The 17,012-nt window shown below is 41.7% G+C and overlaps 1 protein-coding gene across 1 annotated transcript in view; it reads right to left on the bottom strand.

Moving 5' to 3' along the window:
• Positions 1–17,012, bottom strand: part of cntn4 (contactin 4) — a gene marked incomplete at its 3' end in the record, with an annotated part of 172,521 nt that overhangs the window by 124,908 nt on the left and 30,601 nt on the right. Inside the window, exon 2 of the mRNA XM_080424933.1 lies at positions 15,504–15,636. Coding sequence (XP_080281059.1) covers positions 15,504–15,636 — 133 coding nt within the window. The remainder of the gene's footprint in view (positions 1–15,503; positions 15,637–17,012) is intronic.

The following is a 17,012-nucleotide window of genomic DNA, read 5'->3' as shown; positions in this document are numbered from 1 at the left end:
CACGTATTGATCAGAGATCTCAGCCTGCTGAAATCTAAATTTAACGCATACAGTAGGTCTGAACGATGAAAAAAAAAACAGCGCTAACAAACCTACACCCACTGCTTTCTTTTGAAAACCAATCCTGACGACATCCTATATAAAGTATTTGCATTGGTTCTGCGATTCGGTTTTTATTTCTATTCATTTCAGTTTCCATTCACTTTTAGCCCCTTCATTGAATCTACGCGAGACTACACCAAACGCAGAATATTTTGTGCATCGGAGATCTGAGAGGGAGTCACAATGTGTCTCCCTCTCAGTTGTTTCTTATTCTATTTTCCAATGTAATGGCCACAGTGGTCTTTCATAACCCTACTCCAGTTCCTCCACAAGTGCAAACTCTCAGGAGCCTTATTATACAGTACGACAAATGATAAAAGGAGAGCAGTGGTCCACACAGATGTGTTTACTGTCAACGTGGAACAAACAAAAAAAGTTACTTTCATATTTGATTGTCGCGTCATCCCTCTCACTTGCTGAGAACCTTAAATTGATTGGGTTGCACGACCGAATAAAGTCCAGCTTCCAAGCATCGTGCTCAGCTATTGGTTCTGCCTGATGCACAGTAAAGTATTTGTCTCTGAAGGAGCCAGACATGAAAGGTGCCCTTCCTGGTTTCTATATTATGCATAATGAAGTCTTCAATTCAATGGGCTTTATTGGCATGAGAAAACATACGTTTACATTGCCAAAGCAGAAAGCACAATACAACAATACAATCAAAACAAAAAATATGTACATTTGAAAGTCAGAATCTTCAATAGATCAATTTCTATGTACCAAGATCACTGGGTGCAGGTATAGTGCCAGAATATACACAATGATTAGTCTTTAGGGTGGTTGTGTTCCGTTTGATATCCTTCTCCTATCACAGCAACTCACGAATCTTGCTGCTGTGTTTGCACATTGTTGTACTTCGCCCAGCAGATATGGGAGTTTTTTGTCATTGGTCATGTTTTCAAAATCTCCGTGTGTGGTTGTAATCTGTGGGAAGTATGTGTCTCTGATGTCTTGGTAATCACTGAGGAAACAACTTAACAACTGAAACACTACATACTTCATTGACCGGACTTCCTCATGGGTCTATCCTTGGCCACCTCCTTTTTCCCCTCTACACCAATCTATTTGCAGAAAAATAGCAGATGCCACAAAGTTGTGAGCTTGTGGATCTGCTATTTTCACAGAATGTCCGCTTATTAACAGGGACACTAGGGTTCATGTGGTTAAATATCAAATAAGGACAACCTAGAGGTGTGCATAGCTGAGCAGAATTGCAAAACATGGTCGGCTGCTGTTAAACGCAGGTTGTGCGCGGCCACAGTTTTTTTGAAGCCAGCTGATTCTAAAAAACTCACTTTCAGGACCCTCCCCGAAGCTCCTGCCTCCAGCAGTTATATGCTTCAAATGGACAAGTCGTGTAGAGCGTGATAAACGCATGGTCTGCGCGACAAGCGGAAAGATGCGCTCTTGCGTGAATCCATGCATTTACATTGACAAAGCATTGGCAGATTCCGCCCCAGAGGTAAAATAAAAGTGCGGTGGGAGCGCGCCCTTTTACAATAGTTTCACAATCGCTTCGCAGCTCAACTAATGACACTAAGATTTTACAGACATACTATGACTTCAGGCTTAATCTGTGAATTTCATGAACATTGGAGGAGGCTGCACGGGAAATGTTTCATATAAGAGAGTAAGGTGTTACAAGCTGAAAAGGTCAAATTATTACTCATTTGGAGGATGTCAAAATCAGTCAAAGGTCACAAAGTTTTTGCCTATCTAACAACTTTATTCTCCTCTAGTGATAACCTGAATGCTATAGAAATTAAGTATAACTACAGTATAACTAATTAAATAACTTTAACTAAAAGGGGTGCTTTGCGGAGCACATCTTCTCTGCCAGGCTGGAATGCCTGGGTTGCAAGAGTGCTTAAACACGTTTATTACTGTACATGACTCCATAAATAATGTGTAGCGATTTGTGTGTTTTGGACAAAACCTATCCACACGTTTCCTAGGGCAGGGGTTCTCAAACTTTTTCGTGTCAAGGACCCCCAAATTGACACGTATTAGGCCGCGGACCCCCATTGGAAAAGTAATGCCAGGCACCTCCATAAGAGAAGATATTTACGGCTCTAGCAGTGATTCTCAACCATTTTAATTTCAAGGACCCCCAGTTTGACATGCAATAGGCTACGGACCCCCATTTAATGACATTTCTGGGACCACTCTCTGGGACAATGTTGTAAATTTAATGTTAATTTAACCTAACGGGTCCATTTGGTTCCATTTGTAAACTCTCAGAGTTACAGACCCATAAGGGTTCATTTGGTTCCTAACTATCCATTATTTGGCTGAGGACCCCCTGGAACTCCCTCAAGGACCCCTGGGGGTCCCCGGACCCCACTTTGAGAACCAATGTCCTAGGGCATTGTGGGAATCACTTATTTGATCCCTGATACCTTATCAAATTGACAGGAAGTGATGCCCACAACGCCCTAGGAGATTTGTGGATAGAAGTAGTACAGCAAAAAAGTGTGTTTTGAAAAAAAGAAAAAGAAAAGCTAAATGTAAAAAAAAAAACTCTAGTTAGGCGGAAATGGGCGTGGCCTAAATGGTGAGTTGCATTAAAAAAATGCAATTGTGTCCGGGTAGCTCAGTCGGTAGAGCTCTCGCCTTTTGGCACCGCCAACTCATCAGCGTATGTGTAGCACGGCTTGAGTGCGGCAAGTCGTGCGGTAAGTGCTGGGAGCTGATACCTCAGCAATCGATCTGCTATTTTTGAAAAATCGTGAACATTTGTGCAAATCTTTGATTATATATATTTTTAAAGCAATTTCTTTTTACTAAAATCTTTGCTTCTGGGGGGTCCCTGGAACAACATATTTTGAGATGGGGGTCCGCGGTCAAATATACAATTTTGGGATCCCTGACATGAAAAAGTGACCAGAGACCAGTGTTGATTTTGATAGAAAATTTTGATTTAGTTTTAGTCATAGTCTTTTGAATAAAATTCCTTTTTTTTTTAGTCACATTTTAGTAATCTGAAAAGTCTACAGTTGATTTAGTCGACTAAAATGTATTTTGGCGGTGCCTTGATGGCGTCGTAATGGCTGATTTTACACTTGGTTGCATGCTGAAAATAGCCGATCTACAAGCTCACAACGCATTGCGCTGCGACGCGTTGTGAGCTTGTAGATCTGCTATTCTCAGAGCGCAACACCCAAACGCAACCAAACATAAAATGACTTGTCTTTTAGTTCTACTGGATCTCTTCTCCAGCATTTTTTTTTCGTCATAGTTTTAGTCGACGAAATCAACACTGACGGAGACAGACTCCCGCGTTATCGGCTGATACCGACGATAAGCCTCTCCCGACCTACTTATTCTAAACCTACTGTATGTTCTTGCTGTTCTACAGCCAACCAGTTGAAGAAATTGCAGATTGACGCTTTAGCCTTTGCTTTCATGAAATATCCGAGACCATTACCGTTTTTATGGAAGATGCTTATATGAACACCATTTTACAATTTACCCATTGAGGCCTGAGGTTCCGATTGTGCAAAATGTCTTCTAAATCCTAAACGGTTTTCTGAAAAACGTATGTTTCTATATCAGTGGTTTTCAAACTTTTTCCATGTCAAGGACCCCCAAAATGATATGAATTTGGCTGCGGAAATATCAAAATATTTTGTTCCAGGGACCCCCAGAAGCAAAGATTGGAGTTAACACATTCCATGCCAGAGGTTAATCTCACAATGTACTCACCAGTGCCAATGTTTTATTGTTGTTTTTTTCATGTCGCCATAGACCTCGTTAAAATCCTTAAGATTGAGCTCTGCACTGTTTGTATACATCGCGAACATCTCCCTGCTTCTACCAGTGAAAACCACGTGTCAAACGGAGCTCCATTGTTGTAGTTAGAACGGTTTATGTTAAACAGTGATCAGCGAGGAGAAAAACTACAAACGAGAAAATTGCGTTTTAGTGTGCGCTTTAGAATGGAGGCCGACGGGATCGGCAAAACGGGATCCCGAATAATTCCGCTTCCGGTGGTGTTACAATGAAATGTGCCGTATAGAAAAAAAAAAGAAAAAAAAAGGAAAAAACACCACTTCGCGTAGATCTACGCGATTGGCACGTGGCGGCTTTAAATAGGTTCGCGTAGATCTACGCGATTGGCAGTCAATGTGTTAATGTTTGCTTTAAAAGAATATATATATATTCAAAGATTTGCACAAAAGTTCATAAAAAATAGCAGATCTACGAGCTCATGGTGCCGCGCTATGAGCTTGTATATCTGCTATTTTTGAATAGCCAAAGTGTAAAATAATGCTTTTTAGCTCAAATCAAAAAATGACACAGATGCGTTCCAGTTCTCAACGGGTTAAGTAATAGAACAAGTATTCTATTGCTAGTTTGACCCATTCTAATACTCTTTAATCTTCTAAAAATGACTGAAATCGGTTGTGGCAACGGACAACTTTAATCCATGGGTGACAACATAATCTATACCTTCCGGCCCTCTGGCCTGGCTGGCGGAGATAAGAAATTTACACCATGAAGATGCTATGTATTGGATATTCCTATTAACTACTAGACTAATCCAGGTAAAGTGTCTGGATGCTCCTCTTCTCCAGGCTAAACATACAATTGTCCAAACTTTTGGAAAAAACCCAGATAAACCAGACATCAGGCCAATGGTACAGAGAATTATCAAATTGTCTTGCACTAGAGAAATTGACTTTTGCCATTAATGGGAAATCTACGATCTTTCAAGAAATATGGGAGTTCATGCATTTTATGGCAGGCAATCCTTTAGGACCTTTATTAAAAGATGGTTCTGCTACTCTGTAATGTGGGAGAAAAATTTGGACCATGTCTGTTTTTTTTTTTAATAATGTTATTGTTATTGTGTATGTGATGTCTGTCTGCTTTGTTTTTGTTTGATTGCTTATAGGCATTTTATTAACTCATTCACAAAAAACACGCAAATCGGTAGACAGTATCTCTATAGTCATGTGATCATCACGGATCTGTCCGATTTACCATATTCCATCCTGATTGGTTAAGATTGGCTTCCAAAGTTTGCAGGATTGGTTCATTTTGAACAAAATGCCTCAAATCATGAACGCAGCATCCGATTTCCGTGAAATTTTCCACAGAGATTCCCACTTGGCCCAGGAAGAAATGCCACCCTTTTCACATTGGCCTGTTATAGCGCCACCAGCAGGTCTAATTTAGCAAACCACATTTTTGGAACAAAATGCCTCAAATCATGAATGCAGTGTCCGATTGTCGTGCAAGGCCTAATAAGAAATGGCACCCTTTTCACATTGGCCTATTATAGCGCCACCAGGAGGCCACAATAATCTACCTGACCTGGCAGAGACCTGTGCTCCGAGAAGCACTTTTTCTAGTTTTGTATTTTTTTTTCTTTTCTCCCAGAACCAGGAGATAACGTGATCCCAAGATTTACTGCTCAATTCACTTCCTGGTTAAAGTATTTGGGAAATATTCTGTATCGCGGCTCCTGTGTTTTAATATATATTTTGCTATTTTCAACGGCGTATAACGACATTTTTTTTCTTTCTGTGTGAAGCAGTGAAACCCTCTGTGATCCGAGAATATTCTGTGACTACTTGAAAAGGTAAGAAAGTCGAAAAATCGCTGGCAGTGGATGATTTATTTATTCTGGCAGTGAATGAGTTAACACAAGAGCCATACTGTCATGTTTTACAAAATTGAAAAATGCCAATAAATGTATTGTAGTAAAAAAAAAAAGTCTGGATATTCATAAATCAAATCACGTGGATGTTGGGATCCACATGGGAATGGTGTGGTTCCTATGTGAAGCCTGGACTTCATGTGGCTAGACGTCAGCACTTTGTGAGATTATAGCTCCAGACACACACAGAGAGACACAAAGCTACCCTCTTATAGACGGCTAGCCTCCTGCAGAGGCGTGCCGTAAACACTGTAAACACAGCACAATGGAGCATCATGGCAAACCCATCATCTGGTCACAGCACACACTTGTGTGTGTGTGTGGTATGGAACAGTGGCTATATAACAATACAAGATAAGTAAGAAACATGTTGACAGTGGCTCATTTTAGCAAGAACTTCATGCAGCCATGTTAAAACTGATTGTGTGTCCATAAGGGCATCTTACCATGCCATCTGGCTTATGAGGCTATGTCATGTTCAGAGCTCTGTTTTCTTCTCTTTAGCCACTTAAAGTGGTTAAGATATTAGAGACATTATTCTATGGAAAATTCAATTGTAAAATGGTAGTACAAACAAAAAATGTTAAGATGAAAATATTTTGTATTATATTACTATCTTAGTGATGGCTAGTGCTGATCAACCAGTCATAGTACAATACAATATATGGACATTGAATATGATTTAATTGTTGTCTGCCCAGCATTAATGACATCTTTAGAAGTCTGCTGCTGCAATGGCAAAGCCGTGCAGTGACCTTGACAAAAAACTGCGGACTAGGTCATCGTCTGGCTCAATCCCAAGTATTAAATGTACCAATCCTTCTATAACTCACCAGAGCAATTTCAGAGAGCAGACATGATTGATTTGAACCTTTATTGGCCACAGACAGTACGACATACCAACCTTTCGATAGGCTAATGGTCCATGCAAAGGAGAAATTAGCAGGGAAGACGGTTGTTCTTTGCACTCTAGTAGAATAATCTACTTGAACTAGCAACACAGAGAGCTAAGCATAGATCGCTGGGTTTAGTGTGTTACTGAGAGGAAATACAGACTCAAGTCTAGGATGAAATATCCAGGGAAAATCAAAAGACAAACTGCATTCTTTTTTCCTATGAACTGGAGCGACTCATTCTTCATATGGGATTCTGTGCAGGGCCGCAGGAAGGGTTGTGCGGCGGTCGCACAGGGCCCCGCGCTTGGGGGAGCCCCGCAAAAAAAACGATTCACGTTTAGTAAGAGTTATACCGAGAAATAACCGCAAATAACCACCAAAAACTCGGAAATATCCGCCCAAAATCGTCAATAAATCGCGCACGCGCTTCGCGTGCGCACGCGACTTCGCACAGGGCCCCGCATTTCTCCCAGACGGCTCTGATTCTGTGAGTCTTCTGAGTCACTCAAAAGGCTAGCCAACACTCTCCTGACGCTGACATCAAGAGACAGTTCTTGTTGCTATTTCTCTAGGCAGCTAGCTAAAGGGAGGAAGACAGAACAAGGGTGACTTCCAACTGGCACATCACTCCCTCGGGGGTCCTCATTCACAGAGTCGGTTGTATCAGCGGATCTCCCCAAATTATCGGCAAATCTGCTAAATCCCCATATATGGAGTACCCTGTCATCAATATGAGGTCATAGTACTGATGCCATAGACTGGCCTGGGAATGGCCCCGACTACACTTTGGGCATGCCTCACACGGAACTTCTTATATGGGCATAAAAGAGATACAGACATACACTGAAATCTCCATAATATGGGCATAAAAGGGACAAAGACAGAAAGACACGGGTACTCTACTTCAGGGGTTCTCAAACTTTTTTGGCCCAGGGCACCCCTATAAATATTTTTTTCATCCGAGGCACCCCTACTTTATATTCATCATTTTCACTCCCAGCACCTTATATTTATGCCATATTTTACTTACATATGGCATAAATTACATCACATTTAGCATAACAGTATGATCTAACAATTTTTTAATCAAAATTATTTAAGTTTGTTGTTAATTATTATAAGATGATGACAACATCTGAATGAATAGTGTTTTATTGAGTAAATCAGATCGGGTTGTACATTCAAATTATTTCAAGTATGTATTACCCACATATATTCATCAAATGTAAACACATGTCATCAGATGTAAACACATCAACAAGTGCAAATTCACTTACATTCAAGAAATTAAATATTTCCATGTTTCATCAAATGTAAACACATTTCAAGTGCAAATTCACTTACATTCCAAAAAGTCCATATTTCCATGTTTGATCAAATGTAAACACATGTCAAGTGCAAATTCACTTACATTAAAGAAATTCTATATTTCCGTGTTTGATCAAATGTAAACACATTCAAGTGCAAATTCACTTACATTAAAGAAATTCTATATTTCCGTGTTTGATCAAATGTAAACACATTCAAGTGGAAATTCACTTATTCCAAAAAGTCCATATTTCTATGTTTCATCAAATGTAACAATTCAAGTGCAAGTTCAGATACTTTTGGTTCAAGAAATTCCATATTTCCAACATATGTTTCATCAAATGTAAACATTTCAAGTGTTACAAAGCACTTTTACAATGTCTGGTGCCCACACAGCCAGCCAGACTATTTAATGGGATACATGTGCCTGTTTCTGACTACAAAGTCAGGGAGGGGGGATTGTGGACAGTGCAACGCGGAGATCCTGTACTACTGACATCATTTGCCTCAGCTTATTCTTCATGTACGTGAGATTGGAGAAAGCCAGCTCACAGAGGTAGGAGGTGGGAAATTGAATCAACACACTGATTGCACTCTCTGAAAGGGAGGGGTACTCCTGCCCCACACTAACCCAAAATGAGTCCAAAGGCAGTTCATTGTGTTTCAACCTCAGTGTACGGTCCATCTGTAGCTCTGCAAGCTCATCCTGACCCTTTGCATCCAAGCATCTTGATGCTGTCTCTGTGGCAAGAGAGTGGAATGGATCTCGGATCCAGTCATATTCCTCATTTGCATGTGGGAAATAGGTCTCAAACCTTTCCTCCAGTGTAGCTAAATGTGCAGATATAGACTTGTAAAAACCTGCTCTCTTGTCTGTGGTGTTCTTAGCTGTTAAGGGAAACATGTCAATGTTTTTTTGAGCCACTCTTTGTTGCCACTGACTGAGTTTTGATCGGAAGCCATTGATTTTGTCTGTAGCTGTCAGGATATTTTCTTTCCTTCCCTGCATTCTCGTATTTAGCACATTCATGTGGCCGAAAATATCAGCTAAGTAGGCAAGTTTAAGCCACCAGTTGTCATCATTAATCTGTTGCTTGAAAGGAATGTCATGCTCACCGGAGAATGTCACTAGCTCCTCTCTGAGTTCATAAACACGATCCAAGGTTTTGCCCCTCGACAACCATCTCACCTCTGTATGAAATAAGAGGCCCTGGTGCTCCGATCCCATTTCATTGCAGAGAATGGAGAATAATCGCGTCTTGAGTGGCCGGGACTTGATGTAATTCACAATTTTTACAGCTTGGTCCAAAACGTCAGTGAGATCTGGAGGCATAGTTTTTGCCATGAGAGCCTCTCGGTGCAGCATGCAGTGGGTTGTGACCATGGTGGGATTCTTTTCTTTAGCTTTTGTCACAAAACCTTTAACCCGGCCGGTCATGGCCGCAGCGCCATCGGTACATATGCCAACGCACATATCCCAGTTGAGATCATGTTCCCTGAAGTACTTGTCTGTGACTCTGAATATTTCATCACCTGTAGCGTGGTTCTCCAACTCTTTGCAAAATAAGAAGTTCTCTTTGATACAGTCCTCATCCACGTACCTCACATTGGCTATCAGCTGACAATGACCACAGTCGGTTGAATCGTCAATTTGGAATGAGAATTTTCCACTCAGCCGTAGTTTCTCACAGAGGACAGATTCCATGTCATCCGACATATCATCAATGCGCCGTTTGATGGTGCTGTCAGAAAGTGGGATTTTCTCTACCTCCTTGACAGCATCTGGTCCGAACATTTTTCCAACCATTATCTTGCATGCTGGTAATATGAGGGATTCTGCGATGGTGTGTGGCTTTTTTGTTTTGGCAACTAGCTCAGCCACGAGAAAACTAATCTCTTGTGCTTTGTCAGACACACGCACAGCTGAAAGCATCCGTTCACTCTGTTTTTCATTTAGATTTTTCAGTCTTTGAAAATATTCAATGGCTTTGTCTTTGTGTTCTGGATGCTTAGTTTCAAGGTGCCTTGATAATTTACTTGGCACCAGCGCTGCATTTGATAACTTCTCCGGGCAGAGGAGACATACTGGTTCTGGGCTGGCAGCATCGCCCCTCCAGCTGAAACCATATTGGAGGTAGCCGTCATTGTAAAGTCTCGTTTTTTGCCGTTTCGCTGTTCTTGGCTCGTCAGCAACGGCCTCCGGTATCAATTGCTCATGTGTAACATTTCCTCTCTTAAGAAGAAACTTATCCATTTTATTTAACTCTCATAGCTCCCGAAATCTACTAACAGGTACTAGTAGGAAGAACGATGTTGTCTTTTTTTTTCTCTGTTGTTTTTCCCCACACGGAGTAACGTGGCTTGTGATTGGCTGTCGCGGGAGGAAGGGAGCACTCGTTTTGCTTCAGCGGCTTGCACAGGGGAGGATCACGAGCCATAAGCCAGCGCTTTTGGCGCGCCTGCCTTGTTGAAGTAATAAAAACAAGTGCTCCTCCAAGCAACTCCATATAGGGAAACATAAGCGGTAGGCGCATTTGCTATTTATTCTAACACAGATATGTTGCGAGGTAAACTTGAGATAATTGCCATTTTGGTTAGAACGGACTGAAAATAACTTTTTACTTCACTTTTAAAATGATATGAAAAGAAATATAGATTTATTTTATTTTATTATTTTTTTCCAAAAAAAATCCCCAAAAATTAAAATATCATAACATTTTCGCCCACTTTGAGAACCCCTGCTCTACTTGCATCGTTCCCGACTTGCGTTGTTCCCGAGTAGGACATTGCCTGGTTCCCTAACATGCATATCTTTTAGTGGTTTTGTTTTCTTATGTACAGCCCCTTTTCTGGTGCAGAGCCAAACTGTGTGAAACACAGCTAACCATATAAATGACGAGTAGGGCTCACGACAGTTAAGACAATGATGTTTTGATCCCCAACGGATCTTCATTAGTTGTTAGTTTAGCGTAAGGTTATACAACAAACCCACTGTCTACAGGCCTACCGTGTACTGACCCTCTGTTAACTGGCCCACTGTCTTATGGCCCTCCATCTACTAGTAATAATATAATAAATCACATTATATAACATAATCTACTACTACAGTATAATGAAAACAACAATCTCAACAAGACCCCATCTCTTGACTCAACATTGTGTGGTGAAATGGACACATCATTTCTTCTTAGAAAGATCAAAAGCTCAAAGATCAAAGCAACACAAAGCTGTACTATTGTCTTGATAATTTAATCAGGAGTCAACGATATTGACTAACAATACGGACAGTCACTTGGATTCACTTATCGTTTTCCCCCAAAGTTGCTTTCTTTCGATTGTCATTTCTGACGTTATTTCCTGAATGACAGGATGAGTGTCACCCTGACCTGACCCCTCTTTTCTGCCTAAGGTGCTGTCCTCCGAGCATGTGAACCGGCCTTTGCACTTGTCGGCCTACAGTACATCCCTCCCTCGGGTGAGGGTGATGTGAGTGCCGCCTGCAGTGACTTGTGCCCAGTGAGGGCCTTGGACGTTTATGTCACGTGGACTCGGGCGATCACACAGACTAATCAGCTTTTTGTTTGTTGTGGTGAGAGAGTTCTGGGCCAGAGGCTTTCAAAACAGAGACTATCGCACTGACTTGTTGATGTTGATTGTGTATATCATATTGGAGTGATCCAATAAAGCGCTACATAACGATGGTTACGTAGGTAACCACGGTTGTGTGAGCGATTGGATCACTCCAATCGTCTTGCGGTGTTCTAGGGCGCCTCGAGAAGAACACGAGGAAGAGGGTAGTGCCGCGTAGGAATTTGAGGCATCGCAGAGGGCGACACCCCCTAGCTGTGGCACACCCCCCGTACACAGATTAATCTGGTAAGTCTACCTCGGTGCCTCCGCTGCAGCGGAGGGATATATCATATCATATCATATTGGAGTGATCCAATTGCTCACATAACCGTGGTTACCTACGTAACCATCGTTCTGTTTGTACTGCAGACTGAATTATGATCTATGATTAAACATCAACACGGTGGATAATGCAATTTGACATTGCATTGTTTAAATTAAGCATTTTCAAAACTAAGATAATATTCTGTTGATCGCGAAAGGGGAAATTCATGATGTCACCACCAGTGCAGAACATGATGTTGAAAATAGAGTCAAACACGAAAACAAGAGGGGGAAAAAAACAGCCACCATCACTCAACTGCACAGTAAAACAGAGATCACTCTAGACAGTACAGATCATCAATTAGACAGCTGCCTCACTGAAATACCTCATGGTGGTGGAGATAAAGGACTTCCTAGACTTCCGTAATAAAACAACCGCTAAAACTGCTCCTCAGCCTTTTAAAAAACCTATGAAGACGATGACCCCCTCGTACTGCAGTATGGCGCGTAGTTTTATCTTCGTCTGTTTCTTTGTGACAATCTCCAAAGAGTTGGGGGGATGCCAATAATGGAACCATGCTTTTGATTAGTTTATTCAGCCTGTTCCTATCTTCCGAGGTAATGCTGCCACTCCAGAAAACCCCCTGCATAAAATACATTAACATTAAAACACCAACAAACTTTAAAGGATCTGACTTTACACAGTCTAGAACTAGTCTTTTTAAATTGCATTGGTGTTCTCCTTCCTGTGTAGTTCAGCATCAATGTGAGTGAACAGACACAGGAGGTGACAATTTATTTTTCTTAATTTTTTTTTAACATTCAGAGTAGCCAATTATCTTTAAAAAAAAACTCCCTATTTATTCATTATGTGAATTAACCCTCCCCACACATTTCTGTGCTGCCACTGCTATTTTACCCAGTTTACTCCTCCCATTCAACGCCTCCCCGCTGATGGGAGCCGCCCCAGTGTTGCCAGATTCTGTGAGAGAAACAAGCAACCAGGTCTAGGAAAACCAGTCCAAAAGAAGAGACTATGGGCCACATGAGCACTTTAACATATACATCAGCTATTTGAAAATAGCCGATCTACAAGCTCACAACGCGTCGCGATGCGACACGTTGTGAGCTTGTAGATCGGCTATTTTCAAATAAAATCTTGCAGGGAAATTATAATAAGCAGATCTGGCAACCCTGGAGCCGCCCCAGCCCGTAGGAGTCGCTATAGCACAGAGACTGACATCAAACCTCGACCACCCGGGTTCCCTCCCCGAACACGGTCAGTTGTGTTCGTAAATAGAATCCCCGGCAACGCTGGATACATTGTGCTGGATTTGAACCCCTAGACTACGCATTGGTGGACAGACACACCTCTGCACCACCTGAGCGTCCCCGGGGGTGACTGAGACGGGGGGCAACCTCAGCCCTTTTTTTTTTCTTTTCTAAAACCTTTGACCAATTCTTTGGTAATATTTACTGTAGGTCAAGTAAATTGTCGTCGCACCAGGTAACGAACCGGGCGGCTTCATGCCTGTAGCCTTTGTCTGTGTTGTCATTTAAAATATGGCCCACTATGGCCGAATCATCTGAAGGTTTTTGGAGGTGACATGAGGCCTGGGTATGCCTACAGTCAGTAAATACAAAAGTGGATAAAACTGTACTGTTTGTTAAAATAATTTCGATAATTTATTGATTTTGAGGTGAGGTACTTTTGAATTTAGTGTGCAAGTTAAAATGTACAAGTTTATCGGCAAAAGATGGGGTTGTTAATGTATTGAAAGTAGGCTAATAAGGCACATTATTTGGGCGCAAAGTAAGGCGCAAGGCACAAAGGGGTTGTATTTAGTCCCTGAATTAGTCATCGTGTGTTTTGGGCATAACATGAATTAGACCAATAAGAGTGTCGTCTTCCATTCCATTCCCTTTAAGAGCCAGGTGCACCTGCACCTAGTGCATTGCTAATAAATGACAGAATTGGCAAGTTGGAGAAGTGAGCACTTTTCTGCTGAGGAAACAGATCTGCTTGTGCATGTACCTGCATCTTCTGGCATCACAAGTGATATAATGCTTCAGGAGACAGAGAAAACAAAAGCTCACGCACACCGAAAATATTAAGTGAAAACAAGAGGTCCCCCTAATATTGAACCAGCACTGACTTCAACCCAGTGCAGCATATTTGGGCCTAAAGTGCAGAATCAAGCCTTCCTAATGTGTCCTCGTGTATGTCCAAGAGTCATCTGTGATACATTGACATATGAGCTTAATCACTCTTTAGGGTTTTTTAAACATGTTTATGAATACTTGCTGCATGCTCTACATCATAGCTTGTTTTGATGCCTGCTTTTGCTACCACTCCTACAAAATCTGTAGGACTGGTAGCAAAAAGAAAACGCAAAAATGGCAGAAAATGTACTCTGGCACAAATGGCCTATGTGCGGGTCGGGTTTTTTCATGACCCGCCCCGCCCCGCCACGGAACCCAACCCACCTCAACCCGCCCCGCGAACCCATATATAAATCTATGGCTCAACCCGCCCTGCGACCCGCGGTGGGAAAAAAATATATAATCACATTCATAATAGCTCAGATTTATATAGCGCTCTTTTAAGTACCCAAAGTCGCTTTAAATGTCTACAGTAGCACAACATTGTTACGGGTCGGCCCGCTCATCACTACCGGGGCCTATTTGGAGAGTTGTGTTATGATCCAAGGAATCCAGGGGGGAAATGATTTTGATTGTACGACCTATGGTTCAAGAGTTGTAGGTCAACCTACAACTTGAAAAAACTGGGATGGAGGTTCTTCCTTGGCTTAGTGGGAATGTGTGTGCAAAGTTTCCCAGCAATCGGGCGCTGCATTCATGATGTGGCATGTTGTGCAAAACGGCCACCCCCACAAACTTTGGAAGCCAATCCAAGCCAAATGGGACAGACACGTGTTGATCACATGACTACAGAGATAATGTCTGCCAATTTTGGTGCGGTTTGGGAAAAAATCGGTACAGGAGTAGTAGCAAAAACTGTGTTTTGCAAAGAAAACGCAACATGGCGGAAAACTTGTCAGGTGGAAATGGGCGTGGCTTATTTGGGAAGTTGCGTCATGATCCAAGGAATCCAAGGGGAAAATAATTTTGATTGTATGACCTACGGTTTAAGAGTTATAGGCCAAATGTGAATCTGCCTGTTAAAATGTAGAGTGGCATTTCTTCCTTGCGTTCTTGATTTGAGGCATTTTGTTCAAATGGACCACTCCTGCAAACTTTGGAAGCCAATCTTAGCCAATCAGGATCGAATATGACAAATTTTAGAGATATGTCCTAATCACATGACCATAGAGATAAAGTGTATCGATTTGCATGATGTTTAACAAAATCTGTACGTACTGTGGGAGTAATATCACAAAATGTGTTTTGCAAAAATCGGCCTCCTGGTGGCACTATAAGCCGATGTGAGAAAGGTTTTTACTTGGCCTCAAAGGAGTATGCGTACACACCGATCGGTCCAACTGTGCCGGAGATTAGCTGCTCACAGACGAACGGACGGACAGGGGCGAAAACATAGTCCTTCGGCCTGGCGGAGACAATACAAGATTTGGTGATGCGGGGGGCTATAGACGGGTAGACTTTTCTGTTGTACTTACCGGTAAAAGGGAGGTGGGCTTCCCTGTGCCTCGCAGCTGAACACCACCTCTCTGTTCTTCTCCAAGGAGTCCACGGGGAACACAATGCTGCCAGGTTGCTTGGTGAAGACAGGACTCCGCAGGACACCGCTCTCTGCAGGGTGGGGGAGGAAAAAGACAACACAGGGCCGCTTGACGCTTTAGACACAGAACCTGGCTTGCAAAACAGGCAATTAGTCAGCGGTGGAAAAACAGGTCGGTACTTCTAAACCATTAGCAGAGCAAAACCACAAGCAACACACAACACATCAATTAATTCCGCCTGTCACAAGACCACAGCACGCAAGAAGAAGAAGAAGAGTGATCTGAAATGAGACATGTTCTTCAGAAGCTATTTAGGCGGTAATAAGATATGGCTCCCGGTTTGTATTGAACAATCGTCAAGGCAAAGTGTTTTTCATTTGCCTTTTTTTGTCAACTTACATCCCATTTACTCACACCGTTGATTGGGAGTGTTGTTGTTGTCCCTGTAGATTTCTGAGCGATTATTTTGTGTGGTTTGTGTGTTCCTGCAGTTGTGAATGATGCACGTAATGGAAGTCTCCATTACCCCACTTTAAAGTGTCATTATGCGTGTGTAAGCGTGTGACTTAAATGGCAGTGAGGATGTGGAATAAAGCATAACTAATATTCTTTGTAACCCTCTCATCTTTTGCCCTGGGGTGGGATTAGAGGCTACTTATTTCGGTAGAATATGTTCACTTTTAAGCTTTTGTGCCACCGTAGGGATCATTAGCAGTCAATGGCCGTTACAGGCAGCGTAGGAATCCTACAGTAACCCACTAGTCCATTACTTTCATTTTGATATTTCATTTAATTTTCATAGTTATTTCTTGCTAAAACACACTCCAGCATAACAAGTTGACCCATATATTTGTTTAGATCGTGTCCAATACATGTAAAAGCTATGTGCTGCTGTGTATGTAATACATTTAAATTATTGGCAATGGTTTCCTGTATGGTTTAGGCATAGTTCACCCAAACAATTACCTTTTTTCTATAAATTAGTCTCCCCATGGAGACTTGAATTCATGTTTTTATTTATTTTTTTGTCGCATTCATAAGCCAATAATTTGATGACCAGCGGACCGGTAGGCAGCAGTTCCGGTAGGAGACACAAAGGAGACTCTTTGTGTCTCCTACCGGAACCACTGCCGGTCATCAAATTATTGGCTTAGGAATGCGAAAAAAAAAGAAAAAAAAATCCATGAATTAATTAATTAATTTTGGGGGTGAACTATCCCTTTAAAGTTGGAGGTTGATTACAGCTGAATGCCTAATTCACAGTGTATGCTTAAAAGGATAAATGATTAAGCAAGTGATAATTAAAAAAGTTAAAACGTAAGGTTTATAAGTCAGCTTCTAGCACTGCCTTTGTTTGTTAGAAGACTAGTGCAGCCTGGTCTCATAGAAAGTACTATGAAGTATAAATTAGCCCTTAAGAAAGCTATGACAGAGACAAGGTAGAGG

This window comes from Gymnoscopelus braueri, assembly GCF_963280865.1.
Source record: "Gymnoscopelus braueri genome assembly, chromosome: 3".
Lineage (NCBI taxonomy): Eukaryota > Metazoa > Chordata > Actinopteri > Myctophiformes > Myctophidae > Gymnoscopelus > Gymnoscopelus braueri.
The sequence above is the reverse complement of the archived record's forward strand: the minus strand, read 5'-3'. Positions and strand labels throughout refer to the sequence as shown.